The 27933-nt window shown below is 35.3% G+C and overlaps 1 protein-coding gene across 9 annotated transcripts in view; it reads left to right on the top strand.

The window, feature by feature from the left end:
• The window catches only part of DNAJC13 (DnaJ heat shock protein family (Hsp40) member C13), a 117354-nt gene that overhangs the window by 41181 nt on the left and 48240 nt on the right, over positions 1-27933 (top strand). For 7 of the 9 annotated variants that reach the window (XR_001625255.2, XR_008912467.1, XM_016426431.2 and 4 more), the window contains 16 exons: positions 1987-2108; positions 3734-3809; positions 4055-4150; positions 6035-6178; positions 8138-8152; positions 8777-8859; positions 10596-10749; positions 12228-12331; positions 12419-12578; positions 14462-14524; positions 16162-16263; positions 18135-18239; positions 22267-22469; positions 23377-23461; positions 24997-25151; positions 25376-25421. Coding sequence is in view for 7 of the 9 variants with exons in the window: in XM_016426431.2 (XP_016281917.1) it covers positions 1987-2108; positions 3734-3809; positions 4055-4150; positions 6035-6178; positions 8138-8152; positions 8777-8859; positions 10596-10749; positions 12228-12331; positions 12419-12578; positions 14462-14524; positions 16162-16263; positions 18135-18239; positions 22267-22469; positions 23377-23461; positions 24997-25151; positions 25376-25421 (1713 nt within the window). In the remaining 2 variants the exon portion in view is untranslated. The remainder of the gene's footprint in view (positions 1-1986; positions 2109-3733; positions 3810-4054; positions 4151-6034; positions 6179-8137; positions 8153-8776; positions 8860-10595; positions 10750-12227; positions 12332-12418; positions 12579-14461; positions 14525-16161; positions 16264-18134; positions 18240-22266; positions 22470-23376; positions 23462-24996; positions 25152-25375; positions 25422-27933) is intronic. The other 2 variants (XM_056800240.1, XM_056800241.1) reach the window with 1 other exon arrangement.

The raw sequence follows: 27933 nt of genomic DNA, 5'->3' as shown, positions 1-27933 counted from the left end.
AGTGACTTGCCCAGGGTCACACAGCTGGGAAGTGTGTAAGGCCAGATTTGAACCTTGAACCTAGGACCTCCCATCTCTAGGCCTGGCTCTCAATCCACTGAGCTACCCAGCTTCCCCCTCCCCCCCTCACCCCATTTTCTCCTTTTCTAATCTTAAAATTTTGCACTGGCTCATTCTTGCTGCCTACAAACAAGCTGGTGTGGTTTCTATCTAAACATTTATTTGGCTTGCAGTTTCTTTGACCTCTCTCCTATAGCTTTCTCTTCATTTTTAAACTTATAGGAAAAAGCTATGTTCATCACCTCTGCTTCCTTACTTCCCATTTCCTTCTCCAACTCTTGCAATCTGGCCTTAAGCCACTATCATTTGAATGAAATATCTCTTAAGTTCATCAAAGATCTTATTAAATATGTACTTTTTTTATTCTTTATTCTTCTTTACCCTACCTACAGTGTTTGATACTTTTGAACACTTCTTTCTCCCAGATTTTGGTGGTCGTTTATACTACTTCCTAATTCTCAACTGATCTGTCACTTAATTCTCTATCTTTGCATGGATAGACCCAACAACTCTCTTGGGCCCACTTCTATTCTCTCTCTACACTCTTGGAAATCTTATCAAGTCCTATACAACTTTTTTCACTATGCAAATGACATCCCAGAGCTCTTCTCTCTCTCTCCTGAACTCCAATCCTAAATCACTAATTTGTCTATTGTCTATTGGGTGTCTCCACCTATAATTATCTCAAACTTTTCACGTCCAAAACAGAACTCCTTACCCCTCTAAAACAAAGAATAAGCTAAACAAAAACAGAGTCTTATTTCTAATTTCTCCATGCCTGTCAGCAGTATTCCCATCCCTGTAGTCACTTTGATTAATTCTCAACTTTTCCTTATCCCCACCTCCAGCCATATTGCCAGGTCTTGCTGACTCATTTACATCCTTCTATATCCTCTCCAGGCACTTGATTGTCTTCCAGGTCGGATCCTCATTACCTCTTCCCTGACTCTTATCAGCTTTCTCATTTATTTCCATTTTCAGTTCAGCTTTTAGAGAGCTGCCACATCCATAAATTTATAAAGCATGTTCACCTGCTCAGAGAGCTTTGGTGTATCTCTAGCTTCTAAGATCCAGTAAAGTTCTTCCTGGTCTGTTTCCAAACTATGTCTCCAGGCATATGTTATCACCACCCTCATGTGCTTTTTACAGCTCTAGCAGAGCTGTTGGGTGCTATTGGGTGCATAAGACAGCCCATTTTTTGACTCCTTGCCTTTGCTGGGACTGTGTACCAGGTGTGAAACACTCTTGCCTCCCCACCACTTCTTAGATTTCTTCACTTCTTTGAAGCTCAACTCTGTTTTCTCTGATTTGAGGCCTTTCCTCACTCACTTAGTTTTTAGTGTTCCTTTTCTCCCAAATTACTTTGTTTTCATTTTTGTATTTATTTGTGGGCATATTTTCTCCCTAGTAGATGGCATGGTACTGAAAATATAGTGAACACTTAATAAATACTTGTCTTATTGAATCAATGATTGTAGCTATAGTGAAAATGAACAAACATTCCAAATGTGTAGGGTTAAAAACCTGGCAAAGAACCAAAATGAAACTTAGTATTGCTCTGCTTCAAACCTTCCTTTGTGTGAAGAAAATGTATTAATCATTGCTCATAAGTGTTTATATTCCAAGTCTCCTAATGTGGAGACTGGTAGGAAGGGGATGACAATAGCCCAAGGAAGGGTGGGGAATGGATAAGAATAAATGTGAAAATGTACTTCAAAAGTAATAGTATTCCCAAAGAAAATAAAAAATATTATTGAATGTATGCCCTTGCTTCCTGTTTGTTTAGCACATTGGAAGGAAGGTGTTTGTTTTGTTCGTGTATTCCTGTGCGATATAGTACCTAATTTATTTACGATTGTTAAAAAAAAATTGGTGGCTTGGTTAGCTTAATATTGGTGGCTTATTCCTCTTTCCCTCTTTTTGAAGGAAGGTGATAAAGAAATTGCTACCAAAATGCAGGAACTTGCACTCAGTGAAGGTGCCTTACCTCGACACTTGCATACCGCAATGTTTACAATAAGTTCGGATCAAAGGATGCTTACAAATAGGTAGGTTTCATTAAATTTGCTGTGACAGTCTAAGATATAAACTTAAATCAATCACAAATTTTAAAATTTAGCAAATATTTCATTCATTCTTAGTTTTTTGCCTATCCTTCTCTTTTTTTCTGGAAGTATTAGAACCAAAAGGATTTTTTTCTCAGCCATATGGATTTTTTGGGTAGAAATTTTATTTTATATGTGTTTTAGTAACCTGTTGTCAATTACAGTGACAATAAGTGGGACTAGAGACATACAAAGCAGACTTCAAAAAAGCTTCCCAGTATCTAGAGAATCAGTCTACTCCTAGGAAACTCATTTCCTTGGTGGTCCACATAAGCTGATGACCCTTGACCTTTCCTATTTTAAATATTGCCAATGTGGTTAAGGTGTTAAATTCTTTTAATAAAAAATTTTTATTACGTTTTTGCCCCTTAAGGCACCTTTTTCCTTATATAATAGTAATTTGGATACATGAAGACCAATTTATTGAATTTATCTGCTCTAAGCTTTTAGAATCCTAGCTTCTTTAAGCTTTGTGCTTCTCTAAACTTTCTCTTTGAGTACCTCTGTTTAGCACACAAGTGCTTACTATATTAATTTAAAAATCTTGGTGTTTAGCTTCTTAATCATTATTTGTCCCTTTTGTGAAAGCCCTTCCTAGTTTCTTTCTCCTTTTTAATGAATTGCATTTCCCAGCTAGACAGTCTCACAGGGTACAATGAGGTTACTTAAACATTTGGTGTGCTTTTAGCATGGCATCATGAATGAAGGCATATTTTGATGATGTCATATTTAGTGTACAGTACTTGATTGATTTCCCTTTGATCCTTTCCCCCTCAACCTCTTCTTGGGGTATAATGTTCTCTTCTTTAATATAGTTCCACTAATGAGCTAGTGTTGAATTCTAAAATTATACATCCACTCTCAAATATCAGCAACAGAGTTAACTTCCATTTTGCACGAAAGGAAAATGCTGAGAAAGGTATTTCCCTTATGTATCATAGAAAAGCTAAATATCCTCTATATAAAGATAATCTTAAGTAAATCTTCTAATAAAAGTTCATACTAAAAGTCTGTTGGCTTTTAAGTACTAAACCATAATTAATTATTTGCATCCTCTAGGATCAGCCTTAATTACTGGAAAATTGTCCCAGCCATTGACAGTGAAAATTAGGGAGTACTCTTAAATGAATGTATTTAACAATATAGCAACTTCAGAATTTGAGCTTACAGATAAGCTATTTTACTGACATACATTATCTACAACTAAGTACTGGGATTAAAATTACATTCATTTCTGAGTCTATTGCTTGTGTTTTGTTCTTTCAGGAATATATACATCATCTTTCATATAGAAAAGCTTTAGCCTATTTCATCACTAACCTTAACTTTATCAGTTTTAGTTTATTGAAGAAAACTATAAATTGTAGGGATATTTTAATTACTTTCTTAAAAGGAAAGGCAACATTATTAGAACAATAAACTTTTTGGGGGCTGTATTAACACCAGACTAATGACTTAAAAGTTATAGCCATATTTCTTATAATTATGTGATATCTTGTTCTTAAAAATTCCTTTCTGTTCTAGCTGAGATAAAGCAGCAAACCTTTTTCAACGTCTGCTTTTTTCAGACAGCTAAGTAGACATTTAGTGGGCCTCTGGACAGCTGAAAATGCAACTGCTACAAATTTGTTGAAACGTATTTTGGTAAGTCAGAAGAGAATTAAAAAGATATATGTAGGTAGTAAAATTGTAATGAAAACAGTTTGTATGTTAAGTATATAAAGGTATCTATAGAATGCCATAATACTTGAAATAACAATAATTTTTATCTTTAGTGTCTTATTTCGTTAGTGTATTTCATTCTGTCTTTTGTTTTTATGCCATTCTTTTGAAATTAGATGTTTTTTTTTTGTTTTTGTGTGTATGTATGTGTATGCATGTGACTTTAGCCCCCAGGTTTGCTGGCATACCTGGACAGCACTGATCCAGTTCCTGAGAAAGATGCAGACCGGATGCATATTAGAGATAATCTGAAAATAGCAACTGTAAGTATAAGGCACAAAAAAGTAAATATCTTAGAAATAAGCTTTGGCTTAAATTTTTGTAATGTAAGACTGCTACTGTAAGTTTGTTTCTGAGACTCAGATTTATAGAAAAAGATAGAAACTGTATGTAATGTACTTTTCAGGATCTAGATAGAGTCTCCCACTATAATAGCAAAAAATGGAAGTAGCTTTATGTTGACACTTTTTTATGAAAAAGTCTTTGGAATGGGAGCTGTGCTTTATACCTAGTGATATTCTCAGAGCCTAACATGATACCTTCTGTGTAATGACAGCTAAGTAAATTTTGGAAGTCATCATAAATAGGATATCATTCTTTGAAATCTTTAGCTAGAAGGCACTTCATCTAACATAGTAGCCTCCAAAGTGGGAACTTAGACATGACTGATCCTAAAGGTATGCAGTCAGTCAAAGAATAGAAAGATGGGTCTTTTCCTGAGAGAGCCAATAACTGGACCCATAGCATACAATCATTCTTTATCTTCCTGGCACCTAAAGCAACCACTGCACAGGTTCCATTGAGACATATACCCCCTGGTCCCAAGATCACCTTTTGGCTGCCCTTGGAGCTAATGGTGATTAAGGGTCCTGCCTCCCCACTTAATATTCTAGGTCTGTGTTGGAGAACCTGTAGCACATGTGCCAAAGGGAGCTGCTTCCTTCCCCCTCTCCATGTGCCTGAGGACATTTCTCTTTATCATCTACCCCTCTGCCCAGCAGCCCATTGGGAGCACTTCCTCCCTTCCCTGTCTGTAGCAAGGTGTGGGGCTCACATGCAGCACAAGGTTACAGTTAGGGCATTTGGTCTCTAAAAGGTTCACCATCAATGTCCTAGGTGAATCAGTAAGTGATTGGCAAGATTATTTGGTATAGATTGTAGGTATTAAGACCTTATCTTTCCCCCACAAACCAATCACACTTCCCAACTGTGGTATTTTTTTTTTAAGCCCTTACCTTCTGTCTTAGATCAATACTATGCATTGGTTCCAAGACAGAAGAGCAATAAGAGCTAGGCATTGGGAATTAAGTGACTTGCCCAGGGTCACATAACTAGCAAGTGTCTGGGGTTAGATTTGAACCTAGGACCTTCCATCTCTAGGCCAGGCTCTCAATCCACTGAGCCACCCAGCTGCCCCCTCATCTGGGGTTTTTCTATTAAGGACTCTACTTCCTTTAGATTCACATAGATTCACAATCTGGGATATTCTCTACTCATACTCCCTTACCTGCCGTGCCCCCCATATAGCTGCCAAGTTTGCTACTTCTATTTTCACAACATTTCTCACGGAGAATTCCTTCTCTGCTTACACAAGCACCACCCTAGTAAGCATCTTGGTACATATCTGTTATAGTGGCCTCCCAGTTGACTTTCTGGCCTCTAGGCCCCCCCTTTCCTATGCTCTTATATAGTGTCCAGAGTGACTTTCGTAAAGAACAAGTCTGATCACATCACTCCTTTGCTTGTTAAACTTTAGTCTTCCTCATTAATTCTGAGGTCAACTGTTTCTTCATTCTTATCTCATTTTTAATTTCAGTTTTTGCTTATTAAAATATGTAATTATTAATTCAGTAGAATGTATACATATTGTGAATAATTATATGCATATAAATTGAGGGTTTATGGTCAACAAATTTTTACTAATACGCATGTGAATCAAGATGTAGAGGTGACTGAGGTAGATGACTATTTCCTGTTTTGAGGTCTAAAAAATAGTCCTCTCGCCGAGGGAAGAACTGTTTTAAAATTCTCTTTTTCTTCATTGAAAGGCAGTTATCCTATATTGAACATTTATATTAAAAATATGCCTATCTATAAATCATTATCTTTGTGTATATATTAACACAGTGGATTTCATGTTTTCTAAGGATCAGTATGGAAAATTTAATAAAGTTCCAGAGTGGCAAAGACTGGCTGGAAAAGCTGCTAAAGAAGTTGAAAAATTTGCCAAAGAAAAAGTAGATCTTGTTTTGATGCACTGGAGGGATAGAATGGGAATTGCTCAAAAAGAGGTAAAAGAAAAAGTTTGACACTTAATCCTTTCAAACTTCTTAGTGAGATCTTGGACTACTTTGTCATCTGAGTTGCTAGTCAAATATTTGAGATTATTACTCAGGCTTAAAATAGAATTTCAGTTAGTCAATCCATTTTTACATTATTCTTCTTGCTTTTCTTTCAACTTGAATCCTGATTTAGAAATCAAAAGCTACTTGTATGGTTTCTTTTTGTCATAAAAAGATAACACATGTAGTTTATCTTCTAGGTAGTCTTACACTAGCCATAAGATTTTATACAAACTCATGTAAATAAGGAAGACTCTATTTCTATATTGCTACCTTTCTTTGTAGCTAAATTAAACTCTGAAAATTCATTAGACAATTTATCTTAGTATTTTCATTAGTTTCTGGATTAGAATGTCAATGTTTCCATTAGTTCTAGATTTTAGCCCATATCTCTTAAAGTCGGTTTCACTTACATAGAGGCAGATGGTCTATTTGTAGATAAGCTGTACCCTTGTGGCCATTTTTGTTCTTTTGCCAGGACAGTAAGAAGTAATATTAATGTATTTAAATTTCATTGTCACTATGTGACGAAAATATTTCTTATAGTTCTAATCTGAAACTATCCATGGTTTATTTGTAGATTTAAACTGAGGATCATCTGTTTTGTTTTGTTTTTAATGACTTAATTGAATGCTTCATGTTATAGAAAACTAGCTTTCCCCTATGCCCCCAGATAGTATGATAGAGAAGTGGCCTCAAAGTCAAGAGGATTTGGATTCCAGTCATGCCTCTGATCCCTAAATATTGTGTGACCACTTAGGGCTCCAGGACACTCACTTTAAGGTCAGAAATTGACAGTGTTAGGGATGCTGGTAGATTGAGTTTCTTCATCTGGGTGACTTCACTTATGAAATGACAGCTTCAGTTCTTCTCCCTAGGAAATGTAAAGAGGTAAATACAGACTCTTAACACTTCCTAGCTATGAGACCTTGGGCAAATCACTTTGCTGTTCTGTGTTTCAGTTCCCCATCTATCAAATGGAGATAACAACAGCACCTACTTCCAGGGTTATTATGAGGATCAAATAAGAAAATTGTAAAGCATGTGGTAGGCACATAGTAGGCACTATGTGTTAGCTATTACCTAATAAATACTTGTTTGGCCATATTACAAGGCTCTCATTTATACTTTATTGCTTTATATATGTTATTGGTTTCTGTTTCTTTCTCTTTTTTACCCTTTGAACCATACTGCTTTCTGCAATTTTCTTTTATCAAGATGATGATGATGACAACTTTCTGTGTTTGACATATGAGACATAACATCTCTAGGACTGGAGACATTTCTTATTTTGCACTTCACACAGCTTTGTGAAAATTGAGGGAAATAAACACAAACCTAGAGATAGGATAATGAAACATTTCTTAAACTTAGGTAGGAAAGAATGAAACTTTATTAGAGCTAAAGTTGGTAACAGTTTGAAAGATTAGTGAATGACTATTAATTCTTAATAAAGTGTTTGACTTCTTAGTTTTGTTGTTATTTCATACTAGTATGTACCTATATAATAATTCCATATTATCTTAATATATACCTGTCACTTATTAATCTAGGACAATACCCAGGGCTGCATTTTTAGTTTGCACAGATGGGAAATATGGATGTCAAAATTTAGACTGCAGCATTCTTTAATGCTCTACAAAGTACTTTGGTCTAGTGTAGAAATAAAACAAATCTTGAAAATTGATTTTAGTGTGATTTAATTTCCAGTAAAGTGAGATCACATCATTCCTTAAACTACTTCAAACAAGTTTTACTTTTAATAATAATTGGCCTTGTTCTTCCTAGTAAAATTAATTTATATATTGATATTGATAATAGCTGTTACTCTCATCATATCTTAGCCTGCTTTCTTGTTTTTATTTTTTTTAAATATTCTTTTTTTTTCTTTCTACTGAACATATTCAGGACAGAAACAATATGGTGAGTTTTAAGTTCCCGTATTTTGTGTCAGTTGTTTAAAACTGCCTGGCATGTGGAGTCTTTCTTGTTCTGGTATTCTTTGTCTTGGTGTATTGTGTAGTCTCACTTCAGATATGTCTGCTAGAGATTGGTCCTTCACTTCCATAACTTCAAATATTCTTGGCTCAGGCAAAAATTAAGTAGCTTTTTGTTTTCAAGTTTTTGTTTTTTCCTATTAACTGTTTGCAAACATGTGTGCATAATTTGCTACTCTAAACTAATGCAAATTTTCATTAGTAGCAGCCTAATAAAACTTAAAAGTTTCGGTTTTTAGTGATAGTCTCTTTTTTTAAGTCACTATTTCTGTGTTGAAAAATGTATTGCCACAGTGTTAACCATTCATGTTATAGTTTTACTTGTGATACTTGTTTGTAGGTTAAATTGTCATTTTAATGTTTTTTAATTTGTTAAAATTATGCTCTTTAAAAAATTTGTAACTACTTAACGGTCACCTTGCTGAGTGCTCAGACAAAATGTACATTTAAATATGTACAATTGTGTATCTCTGGGAAAATTTAGCTTATGCTATTAAGGTAGCATAAAATTTGACTGTGATTTAATTTTTTAAATTTCCTTTTCTTCCAGAATTTAAATCAAAAGCCAGTAATACTTAGAAAGAGAAGACAGAGAATAAAAATTGAAGCAAACTGGGATCTTTTCTATTATAGGTAAGTTTCAGATTGTTTTTTCAGAACACATTAAGTCAACACTTGGTATATGCTACTTTCTTCGTATATTTTTACTGTTTTGTAGATATATTTTAATAACAAATAAATCAAAGTGCTTTTTAAACTAGGAATTGGATCAATTCTTGGAGTTTCTGTATCAGAGATTTATAATAAAGCCAGCATTTATTAGCCCTATAAAAATCCTCCCTCTTCACTTCAATTAGGGAAATGACCAATTGTTTTCCTGTTTTAAGAAGTGGAGAAACTGAAGTTGCTCTGGTCAGTAAATAATACCAATCCCACGATAGTATCCAAGTTAACTAATTTTTAGTCAGTGCCAATGATGGCCCATGTTGTTGAGGGTGGAGGAAAGAGAGAAAAGTTTCAGTAAACTGAAGATTATTTTAAATGCCTTTTATATGCCAAACTGTATGCTAAATTTTGGGGGTGAAATGCTGTGTAAAGATAATGAAATATTCTTCCTAAAGTCCAGAAACATTATAACCTAATAAAGAGCTCAGCCTTCTCATTGTATTATCTGACTACAGTTTGACTGTTAGGATTTCCTAAAACATTTGAGTATGAAGTAGTTTTATAATCATTCGACTAAGAGTAATTCAGATGCTTTTCATCCTATGAATAGTAGGTAGAAAATCAAGTAGCTAGTTAGTTGCAATATGTTAATGATGAGAGAGTCCAGTGCCCCTTTCCTGTCTTCTCTTGGTACCCATGAGATCTAACCGTTTGAGGAGTTTAAGTAGAATTCAGTGCTTAGCTCTGACCCAGGGCCACAGTAGAGAGAGATTTTCTAGGGAGGGAAGGTCAACATAGACATGAGCTTTTGTTTTACAATTAGGGAATCCTCAAATTAACTTGGGCTTTGTATCTTCTTGATGAGTACTAGCCCTTCCATGAGGCTGAATACTGATACCAAACCTGTCCACACCTTTTTCAGACAATTATCTGTATCAACCTCTAATTAACTGGTTCTTACACTAGATAGAGAATTTTTAAAAATTTGCCTTTCCATGAATCTTATTCATTATGATCTGAAAATGTTGCATTTATTATTTCTGCTTTTCTTCAATTGGTTATGAAGATTTTTTGCCCTAGTACATGGTCAATTTGGGGTATGTACCTTGTGCTGCTGAATAGGAGGTATATTCCCTTTTATCCCCCTTCAATTTTCTCCAGATATTTATTAAATCTAACTTTTCAAAAATTTCATTCATTTACTTCTTGTTTATTTTTTTGGGTAGATTTATCTAGTTCTTTTGGGGAAGATTGAGGTCCCCCACTAGTATAGTTGTACTGTCTATTTTGGATAGAGGATTTTCTGAAAAACATTGCACTCAGGTGGTAATGGACCTGTTTGCATCTAAGGTTACACCAGAACAACAGTTTTAAATCCATTTGACAAGGCTATGTTTTCATATAGCACTTAGACCAGGATTTCTGGTATCAACCTAAAATCTTACTTTTGGCAGCTAGACTTTTTTGTAAGATTTGGTAGCTTTGTGAAAGTGTTTTATCAGCTGATATAAGCATAGTATTAATATTTACTTTAAATGGTTTTAAACTTAACCTAAGTTTAACAGAATTTTTTTAACTTTAATTTTTACACCAATATAGATCAAGTTCAGTATTGTGTTACTGGTTGCAGTATTTCATTTTATGGTGGTGTTTATGTCAAAATATTAATTATTTACCAACTTATTTAAAAAATTTTCCCCCAGGTTTCTTCAAGACCATGCCAGGTCAAATTTAATTTGGAACTTTAAAACACGAGAAGAACTGAGAGACTGTCTTGAATCTGAAATGAGGGCATTTAACATAGACCGAGAACTTGGTAGTGCTAATGTGATCTCATGGAACCATCATGAATTTGAGGTAAACTTTTTTTTTGTTTTGTTTTTTAAACATTATTTTATTTGGTCATTATCATACATTATTCACTGGAAACAAAGATCGTTTTCTTTTCCTCCCCCCCCCCCCCCCCACCCCCCGGCTTTCCCTCTCCCATAGGTGACCCATGATTCCACTGGTTATCACATGTGTTCTTGACTCGAACCCATTTCCCTGTTGTTGGAATTTGCATTATAGTGTTCATTTAGAGTCTCTCCTCAGTCTTATCTCCTCCAACCCTGTAGTCAAGCAGTTGCTTTTCATCGGTGTTTTTACTCCCACAGTTTATCCTCTGCTTGTGGGTAGTATTGGTAAACTTTTATTCTTTGGAGATTTTAATTGTACCAAAATAATTAATGTAATATACTTTGAAGTTATTTAGAGGCTTTTGCATAACTGTGTACCCTACACCCACTCTTCTTAAGGGAGTATTTGCCAGTAGTTATAGTGCAGTATATAATACTGTAGTTATAGAGGAAATGACATCAAATTACCTTCTTTGCTTTAGCTGAAATGCTTTCTGCATTTATATGCAACAGGTCTCAGATTTGGATAGTTAAATTAGAATGAGAATCAGCCTTTGGGGCAATAAGAATTTAAATATACCACCCATATCTTTTGCCATATTAATTAGCTGCTCTTTGTTTTTTTCTTTTCATTATCCTTTTTCCCTCATTATCCAGACTTCTTCACTGAAACATGCTTTAACTCTTCCCTCTCTTTCCCATGGCTTGTTCTAAGTTTTTATGGCATTTTGTATTTGGTTACAAAATGAAGGCATATTTTTGCAGTAATATTCTCTTCAGTTATTAGGATGGAGAATAGGAAATAAGGTAGTAGTGACGGTTGTGTTTGACATCATTAGATATACACATAGTTTTTTTGAGTTCTGAGGCTGTTATCCTAGTGAAGGCTTCAGGATACATTCATGATTTTTACTATCATTTGGATATGCTGAAACAATTGAATTAAAGTTAAAACTAATGCATTCTTCATAGCTTTTTGTTTTTTTTAAACTCTGATCTTAGTTACTCTTTTTTTTTTTAATCTTTGAGCAGTGGTTTTAATCCAGGATTCCGTAAAACACCCTATAAGAGCAGGGGAAGCTTCTTTTAAACAACCACTTATATTTTTTTTTCCAAGAATTTCATTAAACAGTGTGATAGGTAAATTTAGGCTGAAACTGTATTGGTATAAATATATTATTTTAAAAATAAGTTTCACAGTTTGAAATTCCTTAAGCCCTGCCAATGAATACCAAATGATTTGAAATACTAAGCCTTGTTAGGTGTTTTTCTGAAAAGTGACTAAATGTTTCTCTTGAGATTGTCACTCAAAAGGAGAACTGTCCCTGTTTAGTTAGAATTGCAAGAAGCAGTTCTTTGGAACTTACTGAAAGTCAGATGTCACTTGAGTTCCTTTCATTCCAACTGAAATCATATACTTTGTTTTTATTAAAAAAGGTCAAATATGATTGCCTAGCAGAGGAGATAAAAATAGGAGACTATTACCTGAGATTACTGTTAGAGGAGGATGAAAATGAAGGAAGCGGATCAATCAGACGATCGTAAGCCACTATTGATATCATTTTTGTTTATTTTTGCTTTACATTTTCATGCTTATTTTTATCGTGAGCTTTATTTTGGTATTTCAGGTATGAGTTTTTCAATGAGCTCTATCATCGTTTCCTGCTCACCCCGAAAGTGAACATGAAGTGTTTATGTTTGCAAGCACTGGCTATTGTTTATGGCAGATGCCATGAGGAAATAGGACCGTTTGGGGACACCAGATATATTGTTGGAATGTTAGAGAGGGTAAGAATGTTATTGTTAAAGTGCAACTTGGTGTAAGGTATCTAGTGCTTGGATTTAGATTTTCGTATTGCAGTTTTCCTTTGGTCAATCATATTCTGCTTTAGATCCTCTGGAATATTTTATAAAATAAAGTGGCCCCTTTTTTTAGGTTAGGTAGATATGGGTAAAAGTAACTAATTAGTACAAATCTGAGTCATTTTTTCTTGAATTGATGATTTTTATTAACTATAGGATTCTTCTTTTCAAACCCTAAATTGTAGGTACTCAAAAGCTAGTTCATTTGGAATGGGGTTCATAAGTTTAGAGTTTGAAGATGATACTTTAGGGCCACCCTATTCAACCCCTCATTTTACTTGTGAAGAACCTTTGGCTAAAAGAGGTAGTCACAAAGCTAGTAAGGGTAAGAGGAGGAATGTGCGCCCATCTTTCTGATGCCAAGGTGAGCTGCCTCTATCAGATTCATGTGACAAAAGGATTAGGAAGATTGTCCTTTTTGTCAAAAACTCGCTGTATAATGATAAAAGATGGTATTGAGATATATGTTGATGATGAATCTTTTTTGTTTTTGTTTTTTGACATGGGTTAATATGTATACTCTCTTTAGTAGCATTTGTACCTAAAAGTTACTAGGGAGATTGAGTGTTAGTTAATGTATTTAAGATCTGTATTTTCTGGCCCATTACCTTTCAGGGCATATTTTTGTACTTCCATCAGAGTAACATTCACCTTGGCATTTGCTACTATATCTTTGCCTAAAAATTATTTAAAGAAATTTCTTGAATAGCTTTTTATTTTTAAACTCTTACTTTCTGTCTTAGAATCAATAAGGCAATGGGGGTTAAATGACTTACCTAGCATCACATAGCTAGGAGGTGTCTAAGGCCAGATTTGAACCCAGGACTTCCCATATCTGGGCCTAGCTCAGTCCACTGAGCCACCTAACTATCCCCTTAAATAGCTTTTAAAACATATTTTTGCTAGGGTTGAATTGTTTAGCGTGTCAGAGTTTTCAAGAGTACTTTTTCTTAATTGTCCCATTTGGTCCCTGCCACCTGTGATATAGGGAAGATCATAATACAATTAGTCTTTTTTAGGTTTATGCGAGGGATAGTAAGTAGGAAAGCCAGAACTGGACCCCATGTCTTCTAGCCATTGCCTTGTGCACTGCATTTCACTAATTTGACATTCACTGTAATGTCAGTGAATCTGAAATACTTAGGTGAACCCTAGTGTAATCTTTTCTTCCTTTTTACTTGTTCACCAAAACATGGTATACTCTTTTTTTTTTTTAACCCTTACCTTCTGTCTTGGAGTCAATACTGTGTATTAGCTCCAAGGCAGAAGAGTGGTAAGGGCTAGGCAATGGGTCAAGTGACTTGCCCAGGGTCACACAGCTAGGAAGTGGCTGAGGCCAGATTTGAACCTAGGACCTCCCGTCTCTAGGCTTGGTTCTCAATCCACTGAGCTACCCAGCTGCCCCCCATGATATACTCTTAAAGCTAATTGGCAACATTTCTAACTATTCTTTAAAATTTGAGGCTCAAGAAGAAAAAATAGCAGCTAAAAATTGATTTCTTTCAGTAATTGAAAAATGTTTTACTGAGTTAATGAGATTAAGGTCATTTGAAAATTTTAGATAGGTCAAAGGAGTTAACTGCATGTTTTTATGTATACTACCTCACCTACTCATGGAAGGTCACATTGTTGAAAGGTGTTTATATATTATATATATCAATTAGGTATAATTTTCTCATGATGCTTAAAAGTAACTTTATTGTCTTGCTTATTCTTGTTTGCTAACAAGTTAGTTTTTTCTACTGTTTGTTGATATCTTAATGTACTTTTCTAATAAATTCTGAGTAGAATCTCTTTTATTTCAATAGTGCACTGATAGACTTGAACGAGATAGGCTGATCCTTTTCCTTAACAAGCTGATACTTAACAAGGTATGTCCTCTTTTTTAAAAATCACTTTCAACTATGTATTTATTCTTTGAATTTGTAACTACCAGTAGGAATTTATTTGATTAGTGTCTTTGAGGTTGGAATAATTAACTTCTAAGTTTCCCTCCCAATTCTAAATTCTGTGAAGTAGCATTTTTCCTCTGTTTATTTTGTCCTAACAAAACTAATCTTAAAATATTTTACTTTTTGAGCAAGGATTACATTTCATTTTACAAATATTCATATTGAAAGAGTTAGAAACGATTGATCTAGCTCCATAATGTGAATTTTAAAACTACTCCACCCGCCTTCATCTTTACAATAAGATCTACTTTTCCTTTAGAAAGTGTTTGAAATGATTTCTTGACAAATAGAAGTTTTTGTTATTGCCCATAATGAACTTAATGTATTAGAACACCAAATTATTCATTATTTGTCTTTCCATTTGTCCTACAGATTATTTACAAAATTATAAAAAAATTTCCAGTTATTTCTTCATAAACAGTAATAGTTAAATGAATGTTGTTTTTACATATCTAAATAACTTGGATTAAAAAAAACCAAACCCTAATATTCCTAGTTTCCTAAAATTGCTCTCATGAGCTCTCTGTTACCATTGAATTTAGAACTATGTTTGAAAACTGGCCTAACCTGAGAAACATTTTCTTCTATTTTTTAAAAAAAGATATTTTCCCAATTACATGTAATAACAATTTTACATATATACATTTTCTGAAGTTATAAGATTCAAATTATCTCCCTTTTCTCCTCCTTCTCAGAGATGGTAAACAATTTGATCTGGGTTTTACATTGTCATGCAAAATATATTTCTATAAAGAATACTTACACAAAACCAAAACCTAAAAATGAAAATCAAAATAAACTAAAGTGAAAACTAGTATGCTTTGATATGCATTCCAACTCTAACAGTTCTTCCTGTGGAGGTAGATATTATTCTTTTCCATAAGTCCTTCAGAATTGTCCTGGATCATTTATATTGTTGAAAGTAACTAAATCTTTCACAGTTGATCATTCCACAATATTGCTGTTACTGTTCACAGTGTTTGCTTGGTTCTTATTTCACTATGTATCAGTTCATGTAGGTCTTTCTAGCTTTTTCTGAAATCATCCTGTTCATCATTCCTTATAGCATAATAATAGTATTCCATCACCATCATATGCCACAATTTGTTCAGATATTTCTAATTGATGGACATCCCCTTAATTTCTAATTCTTTGTCACCATAAAAAGAGCTGCTATAAATATTTTTGTACAAGTTGTTCCTTCCCCCACCCCCACCCACCCCTTTAGTATACAGACCCAGTAGTGGTATTATTGAATCAAAAGTTATGCACAGTCTTATAGCTCTTTGGGAATAGTTCAGTTTCCTCCAGAATGGTTGGATCAATTCACAACTCCATGAAAAATGAATTGGTGTCCTGATTTTGCTATATCCCCTTCAACATTTATCACTTTCCTTTACTGTCACATTGGCCAATGTTATAGATATGAGGTAATACCTCTTAGAAAATTTGTTTCCTTTTTAGATAATACTAATCCTTTATAAAGATGTCTTATAACTGATTTTATAATGCTTTTTATTAAAACTTTTTTTTGTTAAATTTCTTTTCTTCCCCAGAAAAATGTAAAGGATCTCATGGATTCCAATGGAATCAGAATCCTGGTGGATTTGCTCACTCTTGCCCACTTGCACACAAATAGGGCCACAGTACCACTACAGGTATGTTGGTAATAATTCTCTGGCATATCACTAAAATTTAAGTGTACTTAAAAAGACTCCATAAGGGCCAATGACTATCTTTAATGACAATGATAATGTCTTAATAACTGAATTTATTATTTTTCTCTAGTAATTCTAAAGACCTTGTGGTGCAGCTCTTCATTTGTGTTAATGCTTTCTACTCTCATGGATAATATCTTAAAGAAAATCCAAAGGGGAAGATGAATTCCCTTTGGAATACTGAGATCTCCTGAATGTTCTAGTTGCCGGTGACATTGTGCTGATAATATCAAGCCCCAGAATGAATATTACAGGGCCTCCTCCTTGTGATTCATATTTACTCAAAAGGGTCAGCAATCCATTTAGCAAAAACTAAAATCAATAAAATTGTCCATGGTCTAGATTGACAGTCATTTGACTGACCCCAGAGCATTGAGTTAATACATTAGTATATGTCTAAAAATGCACAGAAGATGGGCAATGAATTGTATCCTTAAATGAATCTAAAGAGGAGAGAGGGTGAATTGTGCTTGGGAAATGGTAGAATGCTTTTAATAATACAGATTTCTCCCTGAAGAAGAGTTATCCTTTCAGTACAAATAAATGAATGAAAAGGCATCTATTAAACGTCCTTGATTTTACACAAAACTCTGTGTTAGGCACCAGGGAAGGATGGGAAGAGACAGCACTAGGGAGTTTCAGCTACAAGTCAGATAGAAAGGCCCAGTTTTCCTCAGGTCACAGCAACAATTCACATGGTCATGTGTCATCTTTACTGTCAATTCCATTAGTAAAACTAAATCTATAGGTGATAATGCACCATTTGAAAGTGCAAAGTCTCTTTGCTGAATATATTGTTTTCTGGGTCTTCGGCTGGTTTGATTGCTGGAGTTGTGGATGGAAGGGATTGGGGTACTATAGCACCTGCAGGCACATTTTTCACAAGTGTTACTCTCTGATAGAAGATGGGCTTGAAGGGTTACCACTCTGGGGGTTGCCAATCTCCACTAACATTCAAGGGGTGATTGCAGCCAAAGAGGCAATGTTAGTGAGGACCTGTGGTTGTGAATTTTGCAAGTTCATGTCATCCTAGGAAATAAAATTTCAAATTGCCAAAAGAGCAATAGAGTTACAGGAGAGTTACCATAAGTTGCAATGTGTAACCAGTGGTGACCAATGCTTGAGAAATGGTGGAAGGGATGTCATGGGAAAAAGGAAGGTAAAATAGGTGGTCCATGAGATAACAAATGAATGATCCAAGGACCCTTAGAATTTTAAAGATGGATAAGAACTCCACAGAATGACACATCATAGATTAGCTAAAAGCTGCCGGTTTAAACTTTATAGGTGTTGATTTTCTGTCAGAGTAATAAAGAGGTTTGTGTACAAAAACATCCAAACTTTTCACTTAAAGTAAATTATCAGCTTAAAATGTTAAACTAATATTCCAGAGATGAAAACTACTTTAAACACTGGTTCTAGGTCATATCTGTTCTCTAAGCAGTAACCTTTGCCACAAGCACTTTTAATTTCTTGAGAGAAAAGAATTCACTTGAAGCAATACTATTGCTTTTGAATTTAGTTTCAAATATTACCTGTAAGTTCAAGAAACTTAAGATTTAGAAACAAATTGTAGCCATGTGATGGCTACAATTGTTTTTCTTTAAGTGTTCCCAAAGTAATAACTTAAAGTTTCAACTCAGAAAACTGAAAGCAACTTAAATCTTGAAAATGTGAGTATTAAATGAATTTTTATTTCATCTAGAATGCAGTGTTGATCTCACAATTGGTTTCACCATTTTTTCTACTTTTTAAAAACATTATGACTTGCATTTTTTGATTCTGTGAATCTCTAACCCTTTAAATTTCAGAGCAATGTGCTCGAGGCTGCTCCTGATATGAAGAGAGAGAGTGAGAAGGAATGGTACTTTGGCAATGCAGACAAAGAAAGGAGTGGCCCCTATGGATTCCATGAGGTGCATAAAGATGGTGTTTATAAAGATAGCTGGGGGTGGAGGGGGGCACTTCAAGCATCAGTCCTTGCCCACAAGACCCCAAAACCCTGACCTCCAACCTCATATTCTGCATGTCACTAGTGGAGAGGGTGATGATGTAATTGCATTGTAATTATGATTTTTAAAGTAGTGTTTCAATGTCACTGAAAAGTTCTACAGATTTTGTGATCTTCTGAACCAAGGTTAGGCCACTATGTTAGAGACAGGTAAGTCCTTGTCTCCTCAAAATCAGTCTGTTCAGATAAATCTCATATTCACACCTTAGGAACAGAGCCATAGAAAACATCCTCCTGGGACACGAACTTTTTCACTGTATTTCCTTTTCCACTCCTGATACCAGTCTCCTTTTTCCTCTGTTCTCGGTATGTGCTTGGTTACTATGTAGATGGTATCCTTGAGGCTTACTGTAAAATACTGGCTACTGATCTACCTATCACCCATCATCTGTCCCTAACCCTGACCTTGATTTTCAACCCAAATTCAACAGAGGAGCCTTAGACTGAATTGTCCTCTATGATCTCCTAACCAAACACTTGGTGGAGAGAGAATAACAAAAAGAGGCCACCTTTCAGGATTAGCTTGTCTTCAAGCCCTAACAATCATCGAAAGTGAGACTCCGTCAGCCACTCTTCATAGGAGATGACTGCTGTTGCCCCCATTTTTCTGCCTCTTTAACTGAAGAATGAAGGTTGGAGTGTGATCTGTGCTACATATGCAATCTAATATTAAGAGGAATCTCTTTTCTATCTTCATTTGTGACCATAATATTTTAGGGTTAGTTATCATTTAGATCTTAGTGACACAAAGCCTCATTGGTTTCCAAATTAGAATACCAGTAGAAAGTAAAGAACTGGGGGCAGCTGGTTGGCTCAGTGGATTGAGAGCCAGTCCTAGAGTCAGGAGGTCCTAGGTTCAAATCTGGCATCGGACACTTCCTAGCTGTGTGATTCCCATTGCTTGGCTCTTACCACTCTTCTGCCTTGAAACCAATATCCAGTATTGATTCTAAGATGAAAGGTAAGGGTTTAATAAAAAAGAAAGAAAGAAAAATAAAAATGAAGAACTATCATAATAGGATATATGAAATAGAGGGAAATATGTAAGGACTTCAGAGAAGCAGTGAAAGGAATTGAATTTGCCTGTCATCAGAGTAGTAAGAAAATCTGAAATTTGGGTAGTAGAATTTACATGCTCAGGTTTTTATTTGTTAATAAAATAAACAGGTAAAGTCAAAGCAGTGTGGTAGTCTAAAAATCATTTAATTAACTATGGGGTGCAGACAAGTACATTCACACTTTATATTAGAAAGAGCCTTATTCCAGTCTTAGCTATTTCTTTCTCATAGAGACCTTGTAAGGAGGTTCCAGTTGCCTTGGGATAAAGAATCTCATTTTAATACATTCTAATATTATGAAATCCAGCTTTCATGTCATATATATTATCCTTATAGATAAGAAATCTTTTCACTTAACATTAATTTTTTCAGTGCTTCTGTTTGAAGACTGACATTTAAAATATAAATTGGAAATTTAATGCATTTTCCTGACTTTTCTAGCTCCACCCTTCAGTTAGATGCTGTGAGAGATACAGAAGGTAGGATACTCTCAAGGAGCTTATCTAGGATACTTTGTCAGACATGATAGATATGTGAAATATTAGGGAAATGGTACTGGACAATATAAAGTGAGGGGGCTATATCATGTGGTAGGAATTATAAGTGCTACTGAATTTCAGGGAAAAAAACGTGAAAAATAAGGGAAAGAAGCAACTCATTTACACTGGCCAGGAAGTTAAGAACATGGTACACAGGAAAAAGGACTTAAGAAGCTGTCCAGTCTAACTCCCTCATTTTAGAGATAAGGCAACTGAGGCTCCTTAAGGTTAAGTGACTCAGGGTCTGCTCCTAAGTCCTGTGACCTTCCTGAACATCATCTGACTCATGATTTAATTATCTAGGTTGAAGACTATGAAAAGGAATAAGGTGTAAGGAGATAGAGGGATCGCAGGGGAGTAGGTTATAAAGGGCTTGGAATATCAAACAGCATTTCATATTTGATCCTGGAGGTGATTGAAAGCTACTGCAGTTAATTTGGGGAGATGGGTGATAGGATAGAACCTGTGCTTTAGGGAAATTACTTTGGTGGTTGAATCTCTGAGGATGAATTGGAGTTGAGAGCAACTCCAGGCAGGCAGACCCACCAGCAGTTACCAGCATTCGACAAATGAGAAGATGAGTGCCTGTGTGGGGGAGAGAGGAGACATATTGGAGAGAGAATGCAGAGGTGAAATCAACAGGCTTTGGCAACAGCCTGGAAATGGGTGAAGAGGAAGAGGGAGAAGTCCAGGATGGCTCCTAGATTGTAAACCTGAGGGACTAGGAAATTGGTCTCCTCAGTTTAGGATATGTCGAGTTTAAGAGTTTACATTATACCACAGAAGACATGCTTATAGAATAAATACAAATAAAATGCCAAGTATTTAGGGAGCTGTAGAGCATTCGTAGTTGGGAGGATCAGGAAAGCCTTAGTGAAGGAAGTTGTACTCCAGCTGCTTGGCAAAGAAAATAAAATATAATAAGTTTGAGGTGAGAAGGAAGGGCATTTTTTTTTAAACCCTTACCTTCCATCTTGGAGTCAATAACTGTGTATTAGCTCTAAGGCAGAAGAGTGGTAAGGGCTAGGCAATGGGGGTCAAGTGACTTGCCCAGGGTCATACAGCTGGGAAGTGTCTGAGGCCAGATTTGAACCTAGGACCTCCCATCTCTAGGCCTGCCTCTCAATCCACTGAGCTACCCAGCTACCCCCAAGGAAGGGCATTTCAGGAGGAGGTAAGTATCCAGAGCAAAGACTAGGGCCACATTGGCAAACTTGTGGCATGATGAAGTGGGCTGCTCCCTACCTCTCTACCATGCCTGATGGATGTTTCTCACATCACCTGCCCCTCTGCCCAGCCACCCACTGGGAGCATTTCCTCCCTCCCCTATCTGGAGTAAGGCAGGGGGCTCATGTGGCATGAGGGTTACAATTTGGACATTTGGTCTCGAAAAGGTTCATCACTGGGCTAGGGGGGTGGGAGTGCCCAGTGGGAAAACTATTTTTACTGGCTCATAGAGTGTTGAAGTCTGATTGTGAAGAGCTTTAAAAGCTAGAGTATATGGTTCATCTGAACATGCAGTCTTGGAGAAGAATCATAGGAAGTCAGGATGATTACACATTATAACAGAGGGCTCCTTGTGATTTTTTTTTTTTAAGCATAGATCACTGGTTGTCATGTGAAGCCTGTGGACCCCCTTCTCAATTATATTAATTGCTTGTATTCATAATTCAGCAAGATGCTGAATTTGTTACAGTTTGGTGAAAATAATGATTTGGTTGTTTTTTTTTTTCCCCCATCCAAGTTTATACACCCACCCACCCTTAAATCTTTCCACAAATCCCTTGGGCATCTGTGAACTCAACAACAGGAACTTCAGCTTTAAAGCCAAATTTGAAAAGCCTGAAAATCCAGACAGAATTTGTGTAAACAAGATTTTTATAAGAAAGAAATTAGGAATCATTGAAGAGTGGGCTTTTGTACATGTGCTTTTCTTTTTTAGAAGAGTATTGTGATGAATATGGTTTAGGAAATTGATGGAGAATGGAACTGAAGAAGTGACAGCCTAGAATCCAGGAGACCATCATAATACAAGTGTAAAGTGAGGTCAGGAGAACAGGATGATGGCCATGACAACTAAGAAGGGGAAGGAATGGCAGGGTATATCCCAGTATCACTAATTGAATGAGTTGAATTCCATTTTTAAAGTCTAGATGTCTTCTTAACAAGAAAGATCATATTGTATCTGAGTAGAAGAATATATTTTTCAAATTGGTAAACCTAAATATTTTTTGGTCATAGTTTAGTGTGAGATAACAAGCAAGTTGATTCGCCAGTAAAGCAATTTTAATATAGCTTTAATTTTCCATTTGTAATGAACAAAACATTTCTTTAGATGCAAGAATTGTGGACCAAGGGACAGTTGACCCCAAAAACACGATGTTGGGCTCAGGGAATGGATGGATGGCGGCCACTACAAGTTATTCCCCAACTTAAATGGTGTGTGTTAGCCACTGGACAGGCTGTGCTGAATGAAACTGATCTTGCTACACTTATACTCAACATGTTAATCACGATGTGCGGATATTTTCCAAGCAGGTAAAAAAAGAGTACAATGATATTGCCACATTTGAGTCAGTGACACCTTGGCCATTCTTTTTTGTGCACATGGGTATGGGTCTAGAGCCACACTCAGTTCCTCAGAACTTGGTGTTGAGACTTTGAAGCAAGCTTTAAAAAATTGTATCATGATCTAAAAAGTAGTAACATCCTTTTAGGGGCAAAAGTTGGAGTTACACTCATACAGATACAACATACTCTTAACACACTAGCAAGAAAATAAAAACTTGACTTGTAAGAATTCTTTTAAACTTTGTCAATCATTTGACATGGATAAATTCTTGCTCCTGTTCCTGATCAAGACTGATCACCATTGATGTAGCAAGTACATATTGGCTCAGCTCTTGCCCTCCTAGATTAATGAATGTAATGTGTCTCTTTTGGCAGTTTAGACATTTTCGATAGGAAATGTTGAAACATACTTCAAACACACTTGATAATAGCTGAGGTCCTTGTTACTTTTTTTTTCCTAAATTATACATATAAATTATTCTTGAAATGAATGGAATGAGAAATAATAAATATCAAGGATTGATAGTTTAATTTTGCCATTAGGCCCTGATACAGCCATTGGAAAAAATCACTTAAGTTTATTGTTTATTGGGCAGCACTAAGTTTAATAATCAGTTAAATAATAAATAAGAGTCTCTGACTCTTCTAGGATACTGTTTTGCAGGGAAGTCTTATGGAAGGAAATGAAGTCCCATTAAGCAGCCAGGTAGATTAAATCAAAATATCTGATCATGTTTCCAGCTGTATGAGAGTTTAGTATTCATTTAAAAAAAAAGTAAGCTCACATATTTTCTGCCTAATACAGTGATGTATGTGGTGTAAATATCAGTTTTATCTAATGGATTAAATATTGACTCCAGCACATGCTTTTTAGGGATCAGGATAATGCCATTATAAGGCCTTTGCCCAGAGTGAAACGGTTATTGTCAGACAGTACCTGCCTTCCCCATATAATTCAGGTAAGTTTTCTAACATTTTTACCTTAATTAAAAAGCATTTATTTTCTCTTTCCACTGCTCCCTTCTTCCCCACTACCTCAAATGAAAAAAAGAAAAACAAAACTCTTGTCTCTCCCATGTAGCCAAGCAAAACAAATTCTAGCATGACTGTGTCCAAAAATGTAGCTGTCATTCTGCATGTTGGGTACATCCCCTCTCTGTCAAGAGGCAGATACTGTGTTTTTAAATGAAAACATCGAGCTTTTTCATCCCTTAGAATATTTAAAGATGAACTTTTTAATCTTCATTTTACTAATTAATCAGTATGGAGACAGTCTGAGTCCTAAATTACATTTGTCTTTCATCAACATTTGAAGGTGTTCTAGATAACTTTACAACTTGCTAACTAGTTTAATTATTTGGTTTTAACTGTGCATCCTGATGTATAATCAGCATTCTGAAGAAGTAGGACTATGCAGAGTTCAAAGAATTAGAATAAGCATTTGTGTTCTTTCTTAATTGTCAACTGTGGATAGCGCAGAAGTTGGGTGTTCTGTGGCAACATGGCACAAGTAATGCTTCCTGTAATTGCCATTGCCCTACTCTATGTAGCCAGTGCTTTTTGGTTGACCTGTTACCATTTTGTTAGTGGTAGTTGGAAACCAGTACGGGGGCAGGGGGGTATTCTGAAATATATCATCAGTGAATTTTATTTCTAACAGTCAAATTGACAAGTACTTGTTTTATTTGTCATATATTCAGAGATAAAAATGAATGAACATTTTGTTTATTAAGTGATAACTCAATTTTTCTGTTGTGCTCTAAGACTTACAAAGCACTTTTACATACATTCTTTCATTTGATTCTCACAACAGCTTCATCTGTTATGTTACATATTAGGAAACTGAGGCCAAGAGAGATTGTTAATAAGAATCTTGGGTACACTTTGGATTCCATTCATGTTGTCTCCAGTCCAGCTTTGTGTCTACTCTGCCATTGTTGGAAAGTAGAATAACTTGAAATATTAATAGTTGTAGGATAGAATTTTCAGGGATGGCCTATACTCAGGATACTCTTAAAGTTCACAGTCTTTCTTATCTTCAGAATTCCTAGCAGGAACTCTTATAATAGTAAATTACTACCTGCTTTTGCAGATTGGGCTATCAACTAGTGGGTAATATGTTAACTAAAGTGAACCCTCCTGGTTACAATAATTTTGAAGGGAAAATTGGTGCCTGGATGGACTACTTTCCTCTTGTTTCTTGTCAACCTGACTGCCTTGTCTAATTAGGAAATTAGCAAGAACCATTGTACCCACAGGTCCAGAAAACGATAACAAGAAGCATGTTTGTTCTAAACATATTTCTGGGATGCCTTGGTTGGTATTTATAGGAAACACAACAGAGCTGTCAGTCGTATTGACCAATGTAATCTCCAAAGCTTCTCTTGTTTCTAATGACCACTCACAGATTCCCTTTTATGAGGGTTTCTTAAGCTTTTAAAAACGAATCTGATAAATAAAATAATCTTAACTAAAACAATTCTGCCTTTTTTAGCTACTGATGACTTTTGACCCTATCCTTGTTGAGAAGGTGGCCATTTTATTATACCACATTATGCAAGATAATCCACAGTTACCTCGTCTTTATCTTAGTGGAGCATTTTTCTTCATCATGATGTATACAGGATCCAATGTACTTCCTATTGCAAGGTACAAAGATGCACATTTATCAGAATGTATTATTGGAACAGTGTATTAGATTCTCAAATTAACTTGAAATTCATTTATTTATAGGATCAATGAATGAATTGACTATGATCTCATTCCTGTTAATTTTGCTCATATTCCCTATGTTAAAAAAACAAATCTCCTTTAGAAACTAAAAATGTAATTTAATTTTTAAATCTAATAGGTTATTTGCTTTTGCTTCCTAGGTTTTTAAAGTACACACATACCAAACAGGCCTTCAAATCTGAAGAGGTAAGTAAGGATCTTTTAGTTATTTTCAGGATATAAAACTTTACAGTATGGAAGTAGCTTGGGTTATGTAAAATTGCTTTTACCATATACATACATACGTACATACATACATATATATTTGTCCTTGCTAACCTAAGTACTGAGAAAGGGCCGAAATGACTTTTTTTTTTTAAATCAGATCCTTACCTCTTAGTATCTCAATTCTAAGTCAGGAAAGAGGTAAGGGCTAGGCAATTGGATCTAAGTGATTTGCCCAGGGTCACACAGTTAGGAAATGTCTGAGGCAAGATTTGAACTAAGGCCCTCCTAACTTCAGGCCTGGCTCTCCGTCCACTGTGCTACCTAATTGTCCCTGCAATGACTTTTTTATTGGGTTTATATCTCCTTAACTTTCTCTATGGAATGTTGCTTTGTTGCTTCATTCAGTATAATAATTTAGTACTGATATCTCAAATGAGAATTAATACAGTTAAACATCTCCAAGGTTGTACCTCATATTGGGTAAGATAATTTTGCTTTATTTATATATATACACGTATATTTTTTTTCCCACCCTTTGAAATGTTTTATTTATTTATATGTTCATTTTTTAAGACCCTTACCTTTTGTCTTAGAATCAGTACTGTGTATTGGTTCTAAGGCAGAAGAGTGGTATGGGTTAGGCATTTGGGGTAAGTGACTTGCCCAGGGTCACACAGCTTGGAAATGTCTGAGACTAGATTTGAACCCAGGACCTCCCATCTCTAGGCCTGGCTCTCAATCCACAGAGCTACCCAGCTCCTCCCTGAAATGTTTTCTTTTTAAATTATTTCCCTGTCCAAACATATCTCTGCCATCCCCTAACTACAGTGCCATCCTTTCTAACAAGGAATAAAAAGAAAAAGGAGAGAAAAAGCAGTTCAGCAAAATCAATCAACACAACAACCACATCAGAGAATATATATATTCTACCCCTAGACCTCTCCTAAGCAAAGAAAGAAGGTCCATTTTCTTTTTTTTAATTAAATTTTCTTTTCTTTGTTTTTTTTAATCTATGAAAAGATTCTTTCTCTGCCACTCCCACCTCTTTGAAAAAACAAGAAAGACAAAAACTCTGTTAACAATTAAGTTGTATTTACACAATATGCATTATTTTTATAGATCCCATTAGGACTTATGAAGATTTAATTTATAATATTATTAAAGAAGCCATAGTTGTACTGGTGGTAATACTCATTTATTGCAGGGTTCTACTAGAAGGGGCATTTAGTTATGTACCAATTCTCAACCATTCACATACAGGTTCATTTTTTCAGTGGGGATGCAAGATAGGCAAATCATAGCATTTTCAAACTAGAAAGTCCTTAAAAATCCTTTATATCCAGAGTTTCTTAATCTGGGGTCAAATGATCTTGGATTTTAAAATATTTCTATAACTATTTCATTATAATTGTTTTCCTTTCAAATTATGAATGTTTTATTTTATACATTTAAGAATATTATTCTGAAAAGGGATCCAGAAACTTTAACAGACTATTGAGGCTGGTGAAAGGGGGAAGAGGGATGAGGAAGAAGGTCTGTCTGTGACATAAAAGAGGTTAAGACCAGAGAGTTCCTGTGGTATTACAGATTGAAATTCTTTGAATTTTGCTAATCTGGCTGATGTTCTGTTTACACCAAGAAGTACAAAGCTAGATAAAGGCAATCCAACCATTCTTTCGAAGTAGTAAGAGTTGACTGGTTTAAGGCTTGAAAAGTACTTCCTTCCGAGCAAGACTGCAGTGGGTAGTATGAGTATTGTATTGTCTTCTAGTGTGAAACATCAACAGATGGGGCTCCCGGAGATGGAGTGAGTCATCCAAAGTTACACAGCTGATTTATATTTGAATTTTACTCATTTGTCTCTGACTCATTGGACATACAACAAAAATTATGATAGAAGTGTATGCTACTTCATATTGACAAGACTTTTATTAATGATCATTTCCATACATTTAAAGAGCTAAAGGCACCTTCAAAGTCAAAATTAATTATGAGTAAATCTAGAATTAAAATGTGTGGTATATTTTGAGTATTAATTATATTTTGTGTTCCGATTATTTGAAAGTAGCAAAGTTCCATTTACCCCAACAAAATTTTTTTAAACTCTTACCTTCTCTCTTGGAATTAATACTAATTATTGGTTCCAAGGCAGAAGAGTGATAAGGGCCAGGCATTGGGGATTAAGTGACTTGCCCAGAGTTACACAACTAGGAAAGATATGAGGCCACATTTGAACCCAGGGCCTCCTATCTCCAGGCCTTGCACTATATTTACTGAGCTACCTAGTTTCCTGGAATAATTTTTATTTTTCAATGAAATCTGAAGGAATTTCTTTCTTAAAATATTTTTACTCCATGCAAAACCATAGTAGAAATACTGTTGGCTATTTTATTTTTATTTTATTTAGACATAATTCTCATATGTAATATTTGTAAAATGTTTATTAGCATAGTGCTGGGCACACACTGGACACCTGAAAAGATGCTTATAA

Source organism: Monodelphis domestica, chromosome 5 (genome assembly GCF_027887165.1).
Source record: "Monodelphis domestica isolate mMonDom1 chromosome 5, mMonDom1.pri, whole genome shotgun sequence".
Classification (NCBI taxonomy): Eukaryota; Metazoa; Chordata; class Mammalia; order Didelphimorphia; family Didelphidae; genus Monodelphis; species Monodelphis domestica.
The sequence above is the reverse complement of the archived record's forward strand: the minus strand, read 5'-3'. Positions and strand labels throughout refer to the sequence as shown.